General features: G+C 35.1%; 2 protein-coding genes across 12 annotated transcripts in view; one reads left to right on the top strand and one right to left on the bottom strand.

Annotated features, from left to right (window-relative positions):
- The first annotated feature begins 246 nt into the window (after positions 1 to 246).
- On the top strand, positions 247 to 4,994 carry LOC110969058 (casein kinase II subunit beta). Of its 4 annotated transcripts, none has more exons than XM_022219090.2 (7): positions 247 to 340; positions 749 to 824; positions 2,355 to 2,457; positions 2,549 to 2,664; positions 2,765 to 2,840; positions 2,949 to 3,138; positions 4,121 to 4,994. In XM_022219090.2, the coding sequence occupies exons 2-7, from the start codon at positions 753 to 755 to the stop codon at positions 4,209 to 4,211; spliced, it is 648 nt and encodes a 215-aa protein (XP_022074782.1). In that variant the 5' UTR covers positions 247 to 340; positions 749 to 752; the 3' UTR covers positions 4,212 to 4,994. The 4 variants fall into 4 exon arrangements, with proteins under 4 accessions (XP_022074782.1, XP_022074783.1, XP_022074784.1 ...); XM_022219091.2 differs by having other exon boundaries at positions 253 to 308; XM_022219092.2 differs by having other exon boundaries at positions 264 to 340; positions 752 to 824.
- Positions 4,995 to 8,890: 3,896 nt separating this feature from the next.
- The window catches only part of LOC110969054 (protein 4.1-like), a 35,642-nt gene continuing 30,903 nt past the window's right edge, over positions 8,891 to 13,629 (bottom strand). For all 8 annotated transcript variants that reach the window (XM_022219081.2, XM_051957120.1, XM_051957121.1 and 5 more), the window contains one exon: positions 8,891 to 9,528. In XM_022219081.2, coding sequence (XP_022074773.2) covers positions 9,499 to 9,528 — 30 coding nt within the window. In that variant the 3' untranslated portion in view covers positions 8,891 to 9,498. The remainder of the gene's footprint in view (positions 9,529 to 13,629) is intronic.

Raw genomic sequence — 13,629 nt, 5'->3', positions numbered from 1 at the left:
AAATGTTGTTAACTTACACTCCCAGAAAAACTCTAAGAGCAATTTTATTCTGTCTTTGGAAAGTTATATGATGATAGCTATTATGGTGCATTATATCCATTAATCCAGTTCCATCCAACATTAGTAAATTCAATGTAACGTTATTCACCCCATAATTTAAGTAGTTTTTCACGAGCTGAATAAATGAATTCAGAAAATTGAGGAATTTAATTGTCTAATTGTAACATCAGCACTAGGCCCTTTATTTTGAAATTTCCGGATGACCCGGATGCATTTGTGAACAGGGAGAGGACAAACCGGCGGAGATAGTAAGTTTATGTGTTAACTAACACTCAGACGGGTGAGTGAAAACGACTTTAGCAGTCTTACACACGCAGGCGACAACACTTAATTTTTTTGACTATGTATTATCGCTGAAATAATTAAGTTACACACTGTTTGTACTGGAGGCTACGTGTTCGCACGAACGCTAGCGAGCAAGCTGTTCGGGAGCTAACGTAGCTAGCAGCTTAGAGAGGCAAACTCCACGTAAATTTACACTAATGTGTAATACAAACACATTTTCCAGATATGTCCGATTTACTTTGCTAGACATACGGTAGAATTAAAATGTTACATTTGTTTTTTGTCAGGTTTAGCTCATTAGCATATTTAGCTCGTTACTTCTGTAGCTTAAACTGCTGTCTTTTAGCTGTGTTTTTAGCTAGCCTGTGCAAAATAGTTCACTGCATCTGTGTTGGTTTGTCAGCAGGATGAGCAGCTCAGAGGAGGTGTCCTGGATATCCTGGTTCTGTGGACTCAGAGGGAATGAGTTCTTCTGTGAGGTTAGCCTTATGTTTCTCTCTTATACTGAGATGTGAGAAAGTGATCTACGTTACTATTTTCAAATTCTTAAATTGCACTACAACATACCTTTCATAGATTATCCCATGCGTGGTGAAAGGATACACCAAACATAAGATATCCAAAATGTATAACAGCTTATTCCCCAAGACTACTGCTTTGCACCTTATAGTCATTCACAGTCACTGAGATACTTCAACCTATTCACTCTACATAATTTATTGCTACCTTGTATTCAGAACTGCAGTAAATATTTGATTTGATGAATGAGTTGTACATTTTCAATCAATGAATTTGCAATTCAGGATATATGATATATTTGTTCGGTTTATCAGTCTCACTATATACATTTTGCAGCACATCAGAGTCGGGGTTTAAACACGCAGTGTCACAAATAATGTAGCCCTCCTTGTGTGATGGTCATACCTTTTTTATTCTTTCATTTAAGCTGCTCATATATGAGGACTTTATAGCTTTTGTCTGTTTTACATTGTCGTAAATCAAATATTTTTGTTGTTTTCAGTTGCTTGGACAAAGGCCTATTTCTATAATTGTTCAATATTGTGGTATGTTGCATTTGAAGAAGTCACCATTGACCCTGTACCATTAGAAAACAAACATTTGATCGACCACACAGTTAGGATAGACAGACATTTTATTAGATTTACAGCATAGTCACATGGCATTTCATCACAACAAACAAGTCCCCAGTGGACCTTCTCATACCTTCTCATACATACTGCACATCTCGGAAGAGATTAGGATGATCAGACTATCTAGACATCCTGCTTATGTAGGCCTTATGTAAAACATTGGTCTTGGTTTTAATTACCTATTATGTCTGCCTGAGATAGGCCTCTATCTTTTGTTTGTAGCTGGAAGTATCTGTGTAAATCTGTTCATCTGGTCCTGTATATCTTCTTGCTGTCTCATCCTGGTGAATTTTTAGCAGTTATTTGTGTTTATGTAAATGCACCTATTGACTTCCAGTGTTTTTTTTCCCCACAAAAAGCTCAATTTTTATTCATAAAATCACAAATTAATACCCTTTTGTCCATCTTTTGAAATGTCTCACATTGATTTCCCTGGAGATATGTCTTTTCTAGTTAGTACTAATGTGTGTTCTTTGGTGACCATACAGTAAAACTTCTAGGTAAGATCCGTCCGCTACAGACACTTCTTCTGCCGTTTGCCACTAATCTTTTCCACTGAAGCACCTTCTTCCTTAAACAACACTCCAGGAGACATGTAAAAGGAAAAGCACTTAAAATAAAAATACCAGGATTTATGCGGTTAATGTTGGCATCAGTGTCTAACACACTGGTTTGTCTGATTCACTCACGCAATCCATTTCTAAATTTAACTCCTTACTTTCTTCACTGGCAGCATCGAACTAATCCCGTTAAGTTCTTGTGTAATGCTCCCACTTCAGTGGGCCGTACCAATGTGCTGCTACAACAGTAACGAACGCCATTAATAGCCATTGATTATCTTCTGCTGGTGTGTTGTAGGTTGATGAAGACTACATCCAGGACAAGTTTAACCTGACAGGTTTGAATGAGCAGGTGCCTCACTATCGCCAGGCTCTGGACATGATCCTCGACCTTGAGCCAGGTGAGGTTTTCAAGCAGTAGGATGTCGCAGTTCCCATGTTAAAACAATCATTGACTGTGGTTTAACTTCCTTATTTGCTTTTATTTTCCAGATGAGGAACTTGAAGACAACCCAAACCAGAGTGACCTGATCGAGCAGGCAGCAGAGATGCTTTATGGGCTTATACATGCAAGATACATCCTAACAAACAGAGGCATTGCACAAATGGTCGGCTGTTACCTAATCATTTCAATGTCTTACGTCACCGTGGCGAGATCATCAAAGCTGATTTCTACTTTTTTTTTTTTTTTTTTTTTGTTCGCTGTAGCTGGAAAAGTATCAGCAAGGTGATTTTGGCTATTGCCCCAGAGTCTATTGTGAGAATCAGCCAATGCTTCCTATTGGTAAGTCTGACTTTTCCTAACCTTCACATTGAGCCAATTCTCCCAAACTCAAATCTTTGACCTTCATCATGAAGAAACCCTGGCCAATTGCTTTTATCCTGCATGTAGGTTTGTCAGACATCCCAGGAGAAGCAATGGTGAAGCTGTACTGCCCAAAGTGCATGGATGTTTACACCCCTAAATCGTCCAGACACCACCACACAGATGGAGCTTATTTTGGTACAGGGTTCCCTCACATGCTGTTCATGGTGCACCCAGAGTATCGTCCAAAGCGACCAGCCAACCAGTTCGTGCCAAGGTATTTATTGTTTGACTTTAATGTACTTTATAGGTGTGTTTTAAAGGTCCCATATTGTGTCCATTTTCAGCAAATTAATGCAAGTCTCACATGTGCCTGGAATGTGTGTTTTTCCACCTCAAAATACTGCAAAGATGATTTATTGTACCATGACTGTATAGCTCCGGTTTTAGCCCTGTTCGAACTGGGTTGTTGAGTGTCTTTAACTTTAAATGCTGCCATTAGCTACGTTAGCCAGACATGACAACATTCAGGATTTTCTGTTTTGTTAAGGGAACATTGGCATCAATTGTAATTATAATCCGCTGGATCTTCAGTTCCTCAGTTGCTGGGAGTGCATAGAGACTCTTGTGTTTTCAATGAGAACATTTTGTGTATTTTGCTCGTGGCAGCTGTGGAAAGTAAACTAGACTTGGTGGGCTGTGAGGCAGCTGCTGAAATCTGAGTGGCTCAACTCAGAAGCAAGTGGCAGCGAAGAGGCAGGATTATACAAAGTTTTAGCTCAACAACTGATGGTTTCTCAGTTTCCACACAGAATATGGATAACGTCCTTACTGGCTAGTAAAGCTGTGAGGCCATCTAGTTGAGCGGAGGCTGGAGGAATGCCAGTAGGAAGCATATTTTCACGGTTTTGGCTTTACACCTCCAAGTTATTAAGACACTGAAAGCTAAATAAAAATCAGTTTTCGATATATATGATGTTCAGCGACCAGGACAAATTTGCCTTAAAACTCAGAAGGAATGGGTACCGACTGTAACAATTTTTTGACATTTAAATTTTTGTTTTCGAAGTAAATGTTTTAAAATTGTACATTTTATATAGCAAATTTTCCACATTTAAACTGCTTTTCTGTCTATACTAAACGTGAAACTCGGATGTTCCACTGGAACTATACATTTTAAACAATAGCAGTGCCATTAGACTTCAGAAACAAATTCTTTTTGTCCAGAAAGTGATTGTTTTTTTTCTTTCTTTTTTCAGGCTATATGGTTTCAAAATTCACCCAATGGCTTATCAACTCCAACTTCAGGCTGCGTCAAGTTTCAAGAGCCCGGTCAAGACAATCCGCTAGAACTCCTCGACTTTGACAAAAACAGTGAACTCAAGAGACTTTGTTGGTGACGACTTATTTGAAACAAAGGATTATATATTCCAAATAAATGCCTGTACAGCTCTTTAAACCCACCTCTGTGTTCAGATCCTGCCATTTCCCCTCATTTAGAGAACAGATTAGTTTATTCTACATTTAACATGTTATTCCTCCTTCCTTAGCCTTAACTGATGTGCAGTCTATCTTTTCACATTTTACGGTTGTTTCTCTTAATAGAAAAGTGACTTAACTCTGTGATATTGAAGGGTTTGCTTTGTGGTTTAATTGCAGGCGATTGAATGAAGAAGGAAATCTTGCTACCAGCCGTCAGACATGTTTTGCCTTATCGGTGATACGGTCAGTCAAGACTTGTGACAGTTTAATTGCATTAAATCGTGTTTAGGTGTACTGAGGAGCAGATGTTGGAAGGTACAAAGATTATGTTCTGCCAATGTGTAAATACGATCAGGTGCTATTTCCAAGAACCGATAAATACCAAATTGGAAGTAGAAAGTAAGAACTTATGTTGAAATGGACCTATACTCGATTTTAATCTTATTATCGCTTAGTTGTCTTTGAATTCAGTGGCTGCGCTTGATTGTGTAGACAACTATTTTCCTGATGGCTATGTATTTGTAGTTTCATGGTATTAAAATGTAGATAAATTTGGCTTTTCTTTCTTCTTTAAGAGAGTTTGGTGTTGACATGCAACAACGTCCACTATCGAACAAATGAATGGCATTAAATATTTATTTCTTACCAAGAGTTTGGATTTTTCTCTTGTGTGCTTCACAAACTGACAGCTCGACAAAATGCAAAATAACGACGATGAATATATTGACTTCAGCATTCAGCCAAGGGGATATCTTTATGAACCTGAATATACTAAAGCCGAAATTCACCAGATGGAGTTAGAACGGGCAGAGAGAGAGAGAGAGAGAGAGAGGGTGGAGACATACTAAACTGTGACTTTTTTTTCCCGATAGTGGCAGTGAAGGTAGACAGGAAACGGGGGAGAAGAAGAGTGGGGGTAAGACATGCAGCAAAGGGCCGCAGGCAGAAATCGAACCAGGCCGCTGCGTCGGAGACCATCCCCTGTACATGGGTCACCCGCTTAACCCGTTGAGCTATACGAGCACCCAACAAACTAACACTTTTTTGTGACATTTTGGACAATATACTGAACTAAGACATTTTTTTCCACATTTTGGATGACATACTAAACTGACATTTTTGTCATATTCTGGACGACATACTAAAATATGACGGTTTTTGTCATATTTTCGACGAAGTACTAAACTATGACTTTTTTTACCACATTTTGGACGACATACTGTACTATGACTTTTTTGTGACATTTTGGACAATATACTAAACTGACATTTTTTTCCACATTTTGGACGACCTACTAAACTATGACATTTTTGTCATATTTTGGAGGACATACTAAACTGTGACGTTGTGATATTCTGGATGACATACTAAAATATGACAGTTTTTGTCATATTTTCAACCACATACTAAACTATGACGTTTTTTTCCCATATTTTGGACAACATACTAAACTGACATTTTTCCACATTTTGGACGACATACTGAACTATGACGTTTTCGTGACGTTTGGACGACATACTAAGCTATGCATTTTTTCCACATTTTTCAAGACATGCTAAACTATGACTTTTTTGTGACATTTTGGACAATATACTAAACTGATATTTTTGTCACATTTTGGACAATATACTAAACTATGATATTTTTGTCACATTTTGGACGACATACTAAACTATGACGTTTTTTTCCACATTTGTCATGACATGCTGAACTATGATTGTTTTGTCACATTTTGGACAATATACTAAACCATGACAATTTTTTTCCACATTTTGGACAACATGCTAAACTATGACTTTTTTTTTTTACCAACATTTTGGACAACATACTAAACTGATATTTTAGTGACATTTTGGACGACATACTAAACTATGACTTTTTTGTCACAATTTGGCATACTAAACTATGACGTTTTTTTCCCCATTTTTCACGACATGCTAAACTTTGCTATTTTTGTGACATTTTGGATAACATACTAAACCATGACGTTTTTGTCATATTCTGGACGATATATTAAAATATGATGTTTTTGTCTTCGTTCGACGACATACTAAACTATGACATTTTTCACGACATACTGAACTATGATGTTTTAGTGACATTTTGGACGACATACTAAACTATGGCATTTTTTCCACATTTTGATGACATGCTAAACTATGACATTTTTGTGACATTCTGGACGACATACTAAACTAGAAAAGCACTCGGAGAGCGCATACCTCCGCCATGCCGTTTGTCTGTCCGTCTGTGTGTGTGTCCGTGTCCGTGTGTGTGTCTGTTTGTCTGTTAACCGCATAACTCAAAAAGTCATGGACGGATTTTTCACCAAATTTTTACAGGATGTCCGGAAGAGCACGAGTAAGAATTGATTAGATTTTGGAGGTGAGCCGAATCACCGTCTGGATCCAGGAATTTTTTGAAGCTCTCTGTCCAGGCTCTCTGTCCTTCGACCTTCAAAAAATTCCTGGATCCAGACGGTGATTCGGATCACCTCCAAAATCTAATCGATTCTTACTCTTCCGGACATCCTGTAAAAATTTGGTGAAAATCCGTAAATGACTTTTTGAGTTATGCTGTTAACAGACAAACAGACACACACACATACGGACACACACACAGACGGACAGACAAACAAACTCCAGTGATTACATATCCTCCTGGCGAGGTAACTATGACGTCTTTGTCATATTTTCGACGACATGCTAAACTATGAAGTTTTTTCTCATATTTTGGACGCCATACTAAACTATGACATTTTGTCACATTTTGGATGGCATACTCAACTATGATGGTTTTTTTAAACAATTTGGACGACATACTAAACTGTGACATTTTTGTGACATTTTAGACGACATACTAAACTATGACGTTTTTTTTTGTCTTTTTTTTCGACGACATACTAAAATATGGTATTTTTTTCCACATTATGGATGACATACTAAACTATGGATGGTTTTTGAAACAATTTGGACGACATACTAAACTATGACGCTTTTTCCACATTTTGGAGGACATACTAAACTATGACATTTTTGTGATCTTTTGGACGACGTCCTAAACCATGACGTTTCATTTTGAACGACATTCTAAATAAATTATGACTTTTTTCTACGTTTTGGACAACATACTAAACTATGACATTTTTAGTCCCATTTTGGATGACATACTAAACTATGAGGTTTTTTCCATATTTAGGATGACATCCTAAGACGTTTTTTGTGGCCCTTGTCTTGGTTTTGTTCAATAGCTAAGTAGAGAGGAAGGACAGGAAAAGCAGGGAAGACCTGCAGTAAAGGGCCATGAGCTGGAATCGTACCTCCGTATCTGCCGCAGTCCTGTTTATTGACTTCCACTATCGAACAAATGAATGGCATTAAATATTTGTTTTTACCAAGATTTGGATTTTTCTGTTGTGTGCTTCACAAACTGACAGCCAGACAAAATGCAAAATAATGCATATTTTATTTTTTCATAAAAAGACAGGGATAAGTCACAAAGCATCTTTTCTTTATGTGAAATTCTACTTTTTTTTTCCATCCAGGAAAGATTGCGGTCAATGTAGCTACAATACCAATGGCTTCTTTTGGGTGAGAAAAAAAGAGTTTGCTAACAAACATGCTATCTAAAAGGGGATTCATAAACTTTCTTCTCTATGAAAAAGTACAGCAAAACAGCGAGTGAGAAGAGCAAACTACTTCGATCATGTGGTAAAAAGGCCTTTACAAACTTGGTTGATAATGAATGCAATATTTAACATTGTGGACATCTCTAGTGGAAGCCTGGAAGTCAGCTTGTGTCGAAACATCACAGTACATCAAATCACATGAAACAGTTCCTACTTTACAAATAAATTACTGTATGGTAGAACATGTAAAAAAAAAAAAAGACAACTTGTGCTCCTGTGAGAGAAAAGCCACATATACTGGGGCAGCTGCCTTCATCTCTTACACGTGTGGTTACTGTGACAGACAAGCTTTTATATTTATTGACCTCACTTGACTGAACATAAATGTACATTTACAATAGAGATGGACATACATACATGGACATTCCTCATACAATCATATGGAGGTCTGTAGTCTTACAAAGAATATCAAAACCTGAGATAAACAGACCAAAGCTTGTAAAACTTTTCTTATCAACCAAATATGTTCAAAGCAATTCTATGAAACTGAACAAAACCATAGGGCTGAGGGGAAGCATTCCGCTGTCTTATGGGAATTGCAAAGAGTTCAATCAACTTGGTGGACTTCAAGAGGAAACGAGTAAGAATGATTCAGGGTGTCAGGCAAGACTGGTCGTAAATGGAGACCTCGAAATTCAGTAAACAGCACAATGGTAACCTACAATTTATTGAGCAGATGGATATGAATAACTTAAAAACCTCAAATTTGTACAAATACTATAAAGCATCACTCTATAAAATAATGAAATTTCAAAATAGATCAATTTTTCGTTCAAAATTTACAAGAATGTGTAGGCTACTGGTTCTTGGCTGGTTGGAGATTTAGGTTTTTGTTTCTTTTTGTTTTTTTTTAGTACTCTGAGCTGTGAACAAGCTGTTCAAATTTGAGCACAGAGTATCTTTGTTCACATAGTAACGCGAGGTATGTCATTTCACAAAAAAAAGAGGAAAAAGTCTCCTGAATTAAATAGACACGTAAACAACAACAAAACAAAACAAAAAAAAGAGATCCCTTGAATGTAGTCTTAACGTTCCCCCGAGCAGCACCAAGGGAATAGATGCTGATAATTTGGACTAAACTAGAATGGAAACAGTACGTTTGTATAAAATCCACAATGTAAACCACTAGGAAAATAAAAGCATTTAAAAGCAAACATAACTGAGATCACGCGACTGAAATGCTGGTTTTTGAACCAATAAAACTACGCTTTTACAACACCAGGAGGATTTAAGCATTTGATCTGAGCGCTGTGCAGCCCTACCTACAATGAAGACCTCAGCTGAAGAAAATAAAAGACAAAAAGAAGGATCTACGAAGATTTATCTAGTCTGTAATCATTTGAGGTGTAGATTTATGAGATATTTGTTTTGGGATATGTGTGCGCAAATAGAGCCGGTCATTGTGTGTCGAGTGCTGCACTCTCGAAGAGGTGGAGAGTCAGAGGAAGAAGGAAGGTGGTGATTCAGTTACAATGCTGATGCTCCGCCATGCTTCCCCTGCAAGACAGATGGGAAATCAAATTCTGTAAAGTTTCAATTATCATCTTCACTGCAAGACAGAACTGTTATGGGAGTTGAATGAAGGAGTTAAATTAAAGATTTAAATGGCTTTTGTTACTTTATTTTTAAATATGAAGCTTTAGATAACCTTAACATAGCACAAAGACTGGAAACAGGAAAAGCAGTGACTGGTTCCAAACAGTCACTGCTTCTGGCCCAGAAAATAACATGAAACCTCTCAATTAACTTTTTATATTTTCATTTTTGTACAGATTTCACAATGAATATACTACATATTAATTATCTTTGCCTATCTTAAAATAAAACTGTGGCTTGCTGAACCTCTACTCATTCTTCTTGCTACAGATCCAGAATCTGCTTTCAGACATCTCATGCTGAAAGCACAATATATATGGCCCCAAACTTCATTCTATTGTTTGTCACCGAATGTTTTCAAATTAATTTCTCTTCTGGTCTAAACACTGCTGACAACGTGAAGCGATGGAATAGCGCACACCATGATCACTTACTAAACTATTGAGTTTTTTTTCCAAATTTTGGACGACATACTAAACTATGACATTTTTGACACAATTTCGACGACATACCAAACTATTCCATTTTAGTCCATATTTTGGATGATATAGTAAACTGACTTTTTTTTTTTTTTTTTACCACATTTTGGATGACATTCCAAGCTATGACTTTTTTCCACATTTTGGATGACATAATAAACTAGAGCAGTTTTCTTTGAAAAAAAATCGTCATGATTTTGTCCAAAAAAAAAAAGCAAAGCCATACTATACTATGTCGAAAAAAAAAAGACATTTTTTTCAACATGTCCTAAAACATGGCCATATGATGAAATAATGTAAAATAGGCCGTAAAAAACACTATGGAGCAGTTCTCTTTGAAAAAAATCATCATGAATTTTGTCCAAAAAAACCCCAAAAGACGCCATAGTATACTATGTTGGAAAAAAAGACATTTTTTCAACATGTCCTAAAAACATGCCATATGATGCAATAATCTAAAGTAGGCCGTGGAAAAACACTATAGAGCAGTTTTCTTTGAAAAAAAATCATGAATTTTGTCCCAAAAAAAAAAAATGCCATACTATATACCATGTCGAAAAAAAAGACATTTTTTCAACATGTCTTAAAAACATGCCATTATGATGAAATAATGTAAAGTTGGCTGTGAAAAACACTATAGAGCAGTTCTTCTAAAAAAAAAAAAAAATCATCATGAATTTTGTCCAAAACCCCCCCAAAAAACGCCATACAATACTATGTCGAAAAAAAAAGACATTTTTTCAACATGTCTTAAAAACATGCCATATGATGAAATAATGTAAAATAGGCCGTGAACAACACTATGGAGCAGTTTTCTTTGAAAAAAAAAATTGTCATGAATTTTGTCCAAAAAAAAAAAAAAAGCCATACTATACTATGTCGAAAAAAGACATTTTTTTCAACATGTCTTAAAAACATGCCATATGATGAAATAATGTAAAGTGGCTGTGAAAAACACTATAGAGCAGTTCTCTCTAAAAAAAAAAAAATCATCATGAATTTTGTCCAAACCCCCCCCAAAAAACACCATACAATACTATGTCGAAAAAAAAGACATTTTTTCAACATGTCTTAAAAACATGCCATATGATGAAATAATGTAAAGTAGACCCTGAAAAACACTATAGAGCAGTTTTCTGTAAAGTAAATATCATCATGAATTTTGTCCAAAAAAACCCCAAAAAATGCCATACATACTATGTCGAAAAAAAGGACATTTTTTCAACATATCCTAAAAACATGCCATATGTGCAATAATCTAAAGTAGGGTGTGAAAAACATTATAGAGCAGTTTTCTTTGGAAAAAAAATCATCATGAATTTTGTCCCAAAAAAAAAAAAGCCATACTACTATGTCGAAAAAAAAGACATTTTTTCAACATGTCTTAAAAACATGCCATACGATGAAATAATGTAAAGTAGGCCGTGAAAAACACTATGGAGCAGTTTTCTTTGGAAAAAAAAAATTGTCATGAATTTTGTCCAAAAAAAACCCAAAAAATGCCATACATACTATGTCGAAAAAAAGACATTTTTTCTACATGTCTTAAAAACATGCCATTATGATGAAATAATGTAAATAGGCCGTGAACAACACTATGGAGCAGTTTTCTTTGAAAAAAAAAATTGTCATGAATTTTGTCCAAAAAAAAAAAAAGCCATACTATACTATGTTGAAAAAAGACATTTTTTCAACATGTCTTAAAAAAATGCCATATGATGAAATAATGTAAAGTAGGCCGTGAAAAACACTATGGAGCAGTTTTCTTTGGAAAAAAAAAAATTGTCATGAATTTTGTCCAAAAAAAAAAAAAAAGCCATACTATACTATGTCGAAAAAAGACATTTTTTTCAACATGTCTTAAAAACATGCCATATGATGAAATAATGTAAAGTTGGCTGTGAAAAACACTATAGAGCAGTTCTCTCTAAAAAAAAAAAAAATCATCATGAATTTTGTCCAAAACCCCCAAAAAACGCCATACAATATACTATGTCGAAAAAAAAAGACATTTTTTCAACATGTCTTAAAAACATGCCATATGATGAAATAATGTAAAGTAGACCCTGAAAAACACTATAGAGCAGTTTTCTGTAAAGTAAATATCATCATGAATTTTGTCCAAAAAAACCCCAAAAAATGCCATACATACTATGTCGAAAAAAAAGACATTTTTTCAACATATCCTAAAAACATGCCATATGGTGCAATAATCTAAAGTAGGGTGTAAAAACATTATAGAGCAGTTTTCTTTGAAAAAAAAATCATCATGAATTTTGTCCCAAAAAAAAAAAAAGCCATACTACTATGTCGAAAAAAAAGACATTTTTTCAACATGTCTTAAAAACATGCCATACGATGAAATAATGTAAAGTAGGCCGTGAAAAACACTATGGAGCAGTTTTCTTTGGAAAAAAAAAAATTGTCATGAATTTTGTCCAAAAAAAAAAAAAAAGCCATACTATACTATGTCGAAAAAAGACATTTTTTCAACATGTCTTAAAAACATGCCATATGATGAAATAATGTAAAGTTGGCTGTGAAAAACACTATAGAGCAGTTCTCTCTAAAAAAAAAAAAAAATCATCATGAATTTTGTCCAAAACCCCCCCAAAAAACGCCATACAATATACTATGTCGAAAAAAAAGACATTTTTTCAACATGTCTTAAAAACATGCCATATGATGAAATAATGTAAAGTAGACCCTGAAAAACACTATAGAGCAGTTTTCTGTAAAGTAAAATATCATCATGAATTTTGTCCAAAAAAAACCCAAAAAATGCCATACATACTATGTCGAAAAAAAAGACATTTTTTCAACATATCCTAAAAACATGCCATATGGTGCAATAATCTAAAGTAGGGTGTGAAAAACATTATAGAGCAGTTTTCTTTGGAAAAAAAAATCATCATGAATTTTGTCCCAAAAAAAAAAAAAAGCCATACTACTATGTCGAAAAAAAGACATTTTTCAACATGTCTTAAAAACATGCCATACGATGAAATAATGTAAAGTAGGCTGTGAAAAACACTATGGAGCAGTTTTCTTTGAAAAAAAAAATTGTCATGAATTTTGTCCAAAAAAAAATGCCATACTATATACTATGTCGAAAAAAAAGACATTTTTTCAGCATGTCCTAGAAACATGCCATATGATGAAATAATGTAAAGTAGACCCTGAAAAACACTACAGAACAGTTCTCTCTAAAAAAAAAAAAAAAAATCATGAATTTTGTCCAAAAAAAACCCCGCCATACTACACACGTGGACAAAATTGTTGGTACCCCTCAATTAAGAAGGAAAAACCCACAATTCTCACTGAAATCACTTGAAACTCACAAAAGTAACACTAAATAAAAGTTTATTGAAAATTAAATAATCAAAATCAGCCATCACTTTTGAATTGTTGATTAACATAATTATTTAAAAAAAACAAAACTAATGAAATAGGGCTGGACAAAAATGATGGTACCCATAACTTAATTTTTGTAGCACAACCTTTTGAGGCAATCACTGCAATT

This window comes from Acanthochromis polyacanthus, chromosome 12 (assembly GCF_021347895.1).
Source record: "Acanthochromis polyacanthus isolate Apoly-LR-REF ecotype Palm Island chromosome 12, KAUST_Apoly_ChrSc, whole genome shotgun sequence".
NCBI lineage: Eukaryota > Metazoa > Chordata > Actinopteri > Pomacentridae > Acanthochromis > Acanthochromis polyacanthus.
This window is presented reverse-complemented; position numbering and strand designations above follow the sequence as displayed.

Bases quoted from the DNA above. Each gene is read 5' to 3' on its own strand.
- LOC110969058 (XM_022219090.2), top strand. From the start codon at position 753: ATGAGCAGCTCAGAGGAGGTGTCCTGGATATCCTGGTTCTGTGGACTC. The intron at 825-2,354 runs GTTAGCCTTATG...GGTGTGTTGTAG, and splicing joins GGAATGAGTTCTTCTGTGAG to GTTGATGAAGACTACATCCA. The intron at 2,458-2,548 runs GTGAGGTTTTCA...TTTATTTTCCAG, and splicing joins GATCCTCGACCTTGAGCCAG to ATGAGGAACTTGAAGACAAC.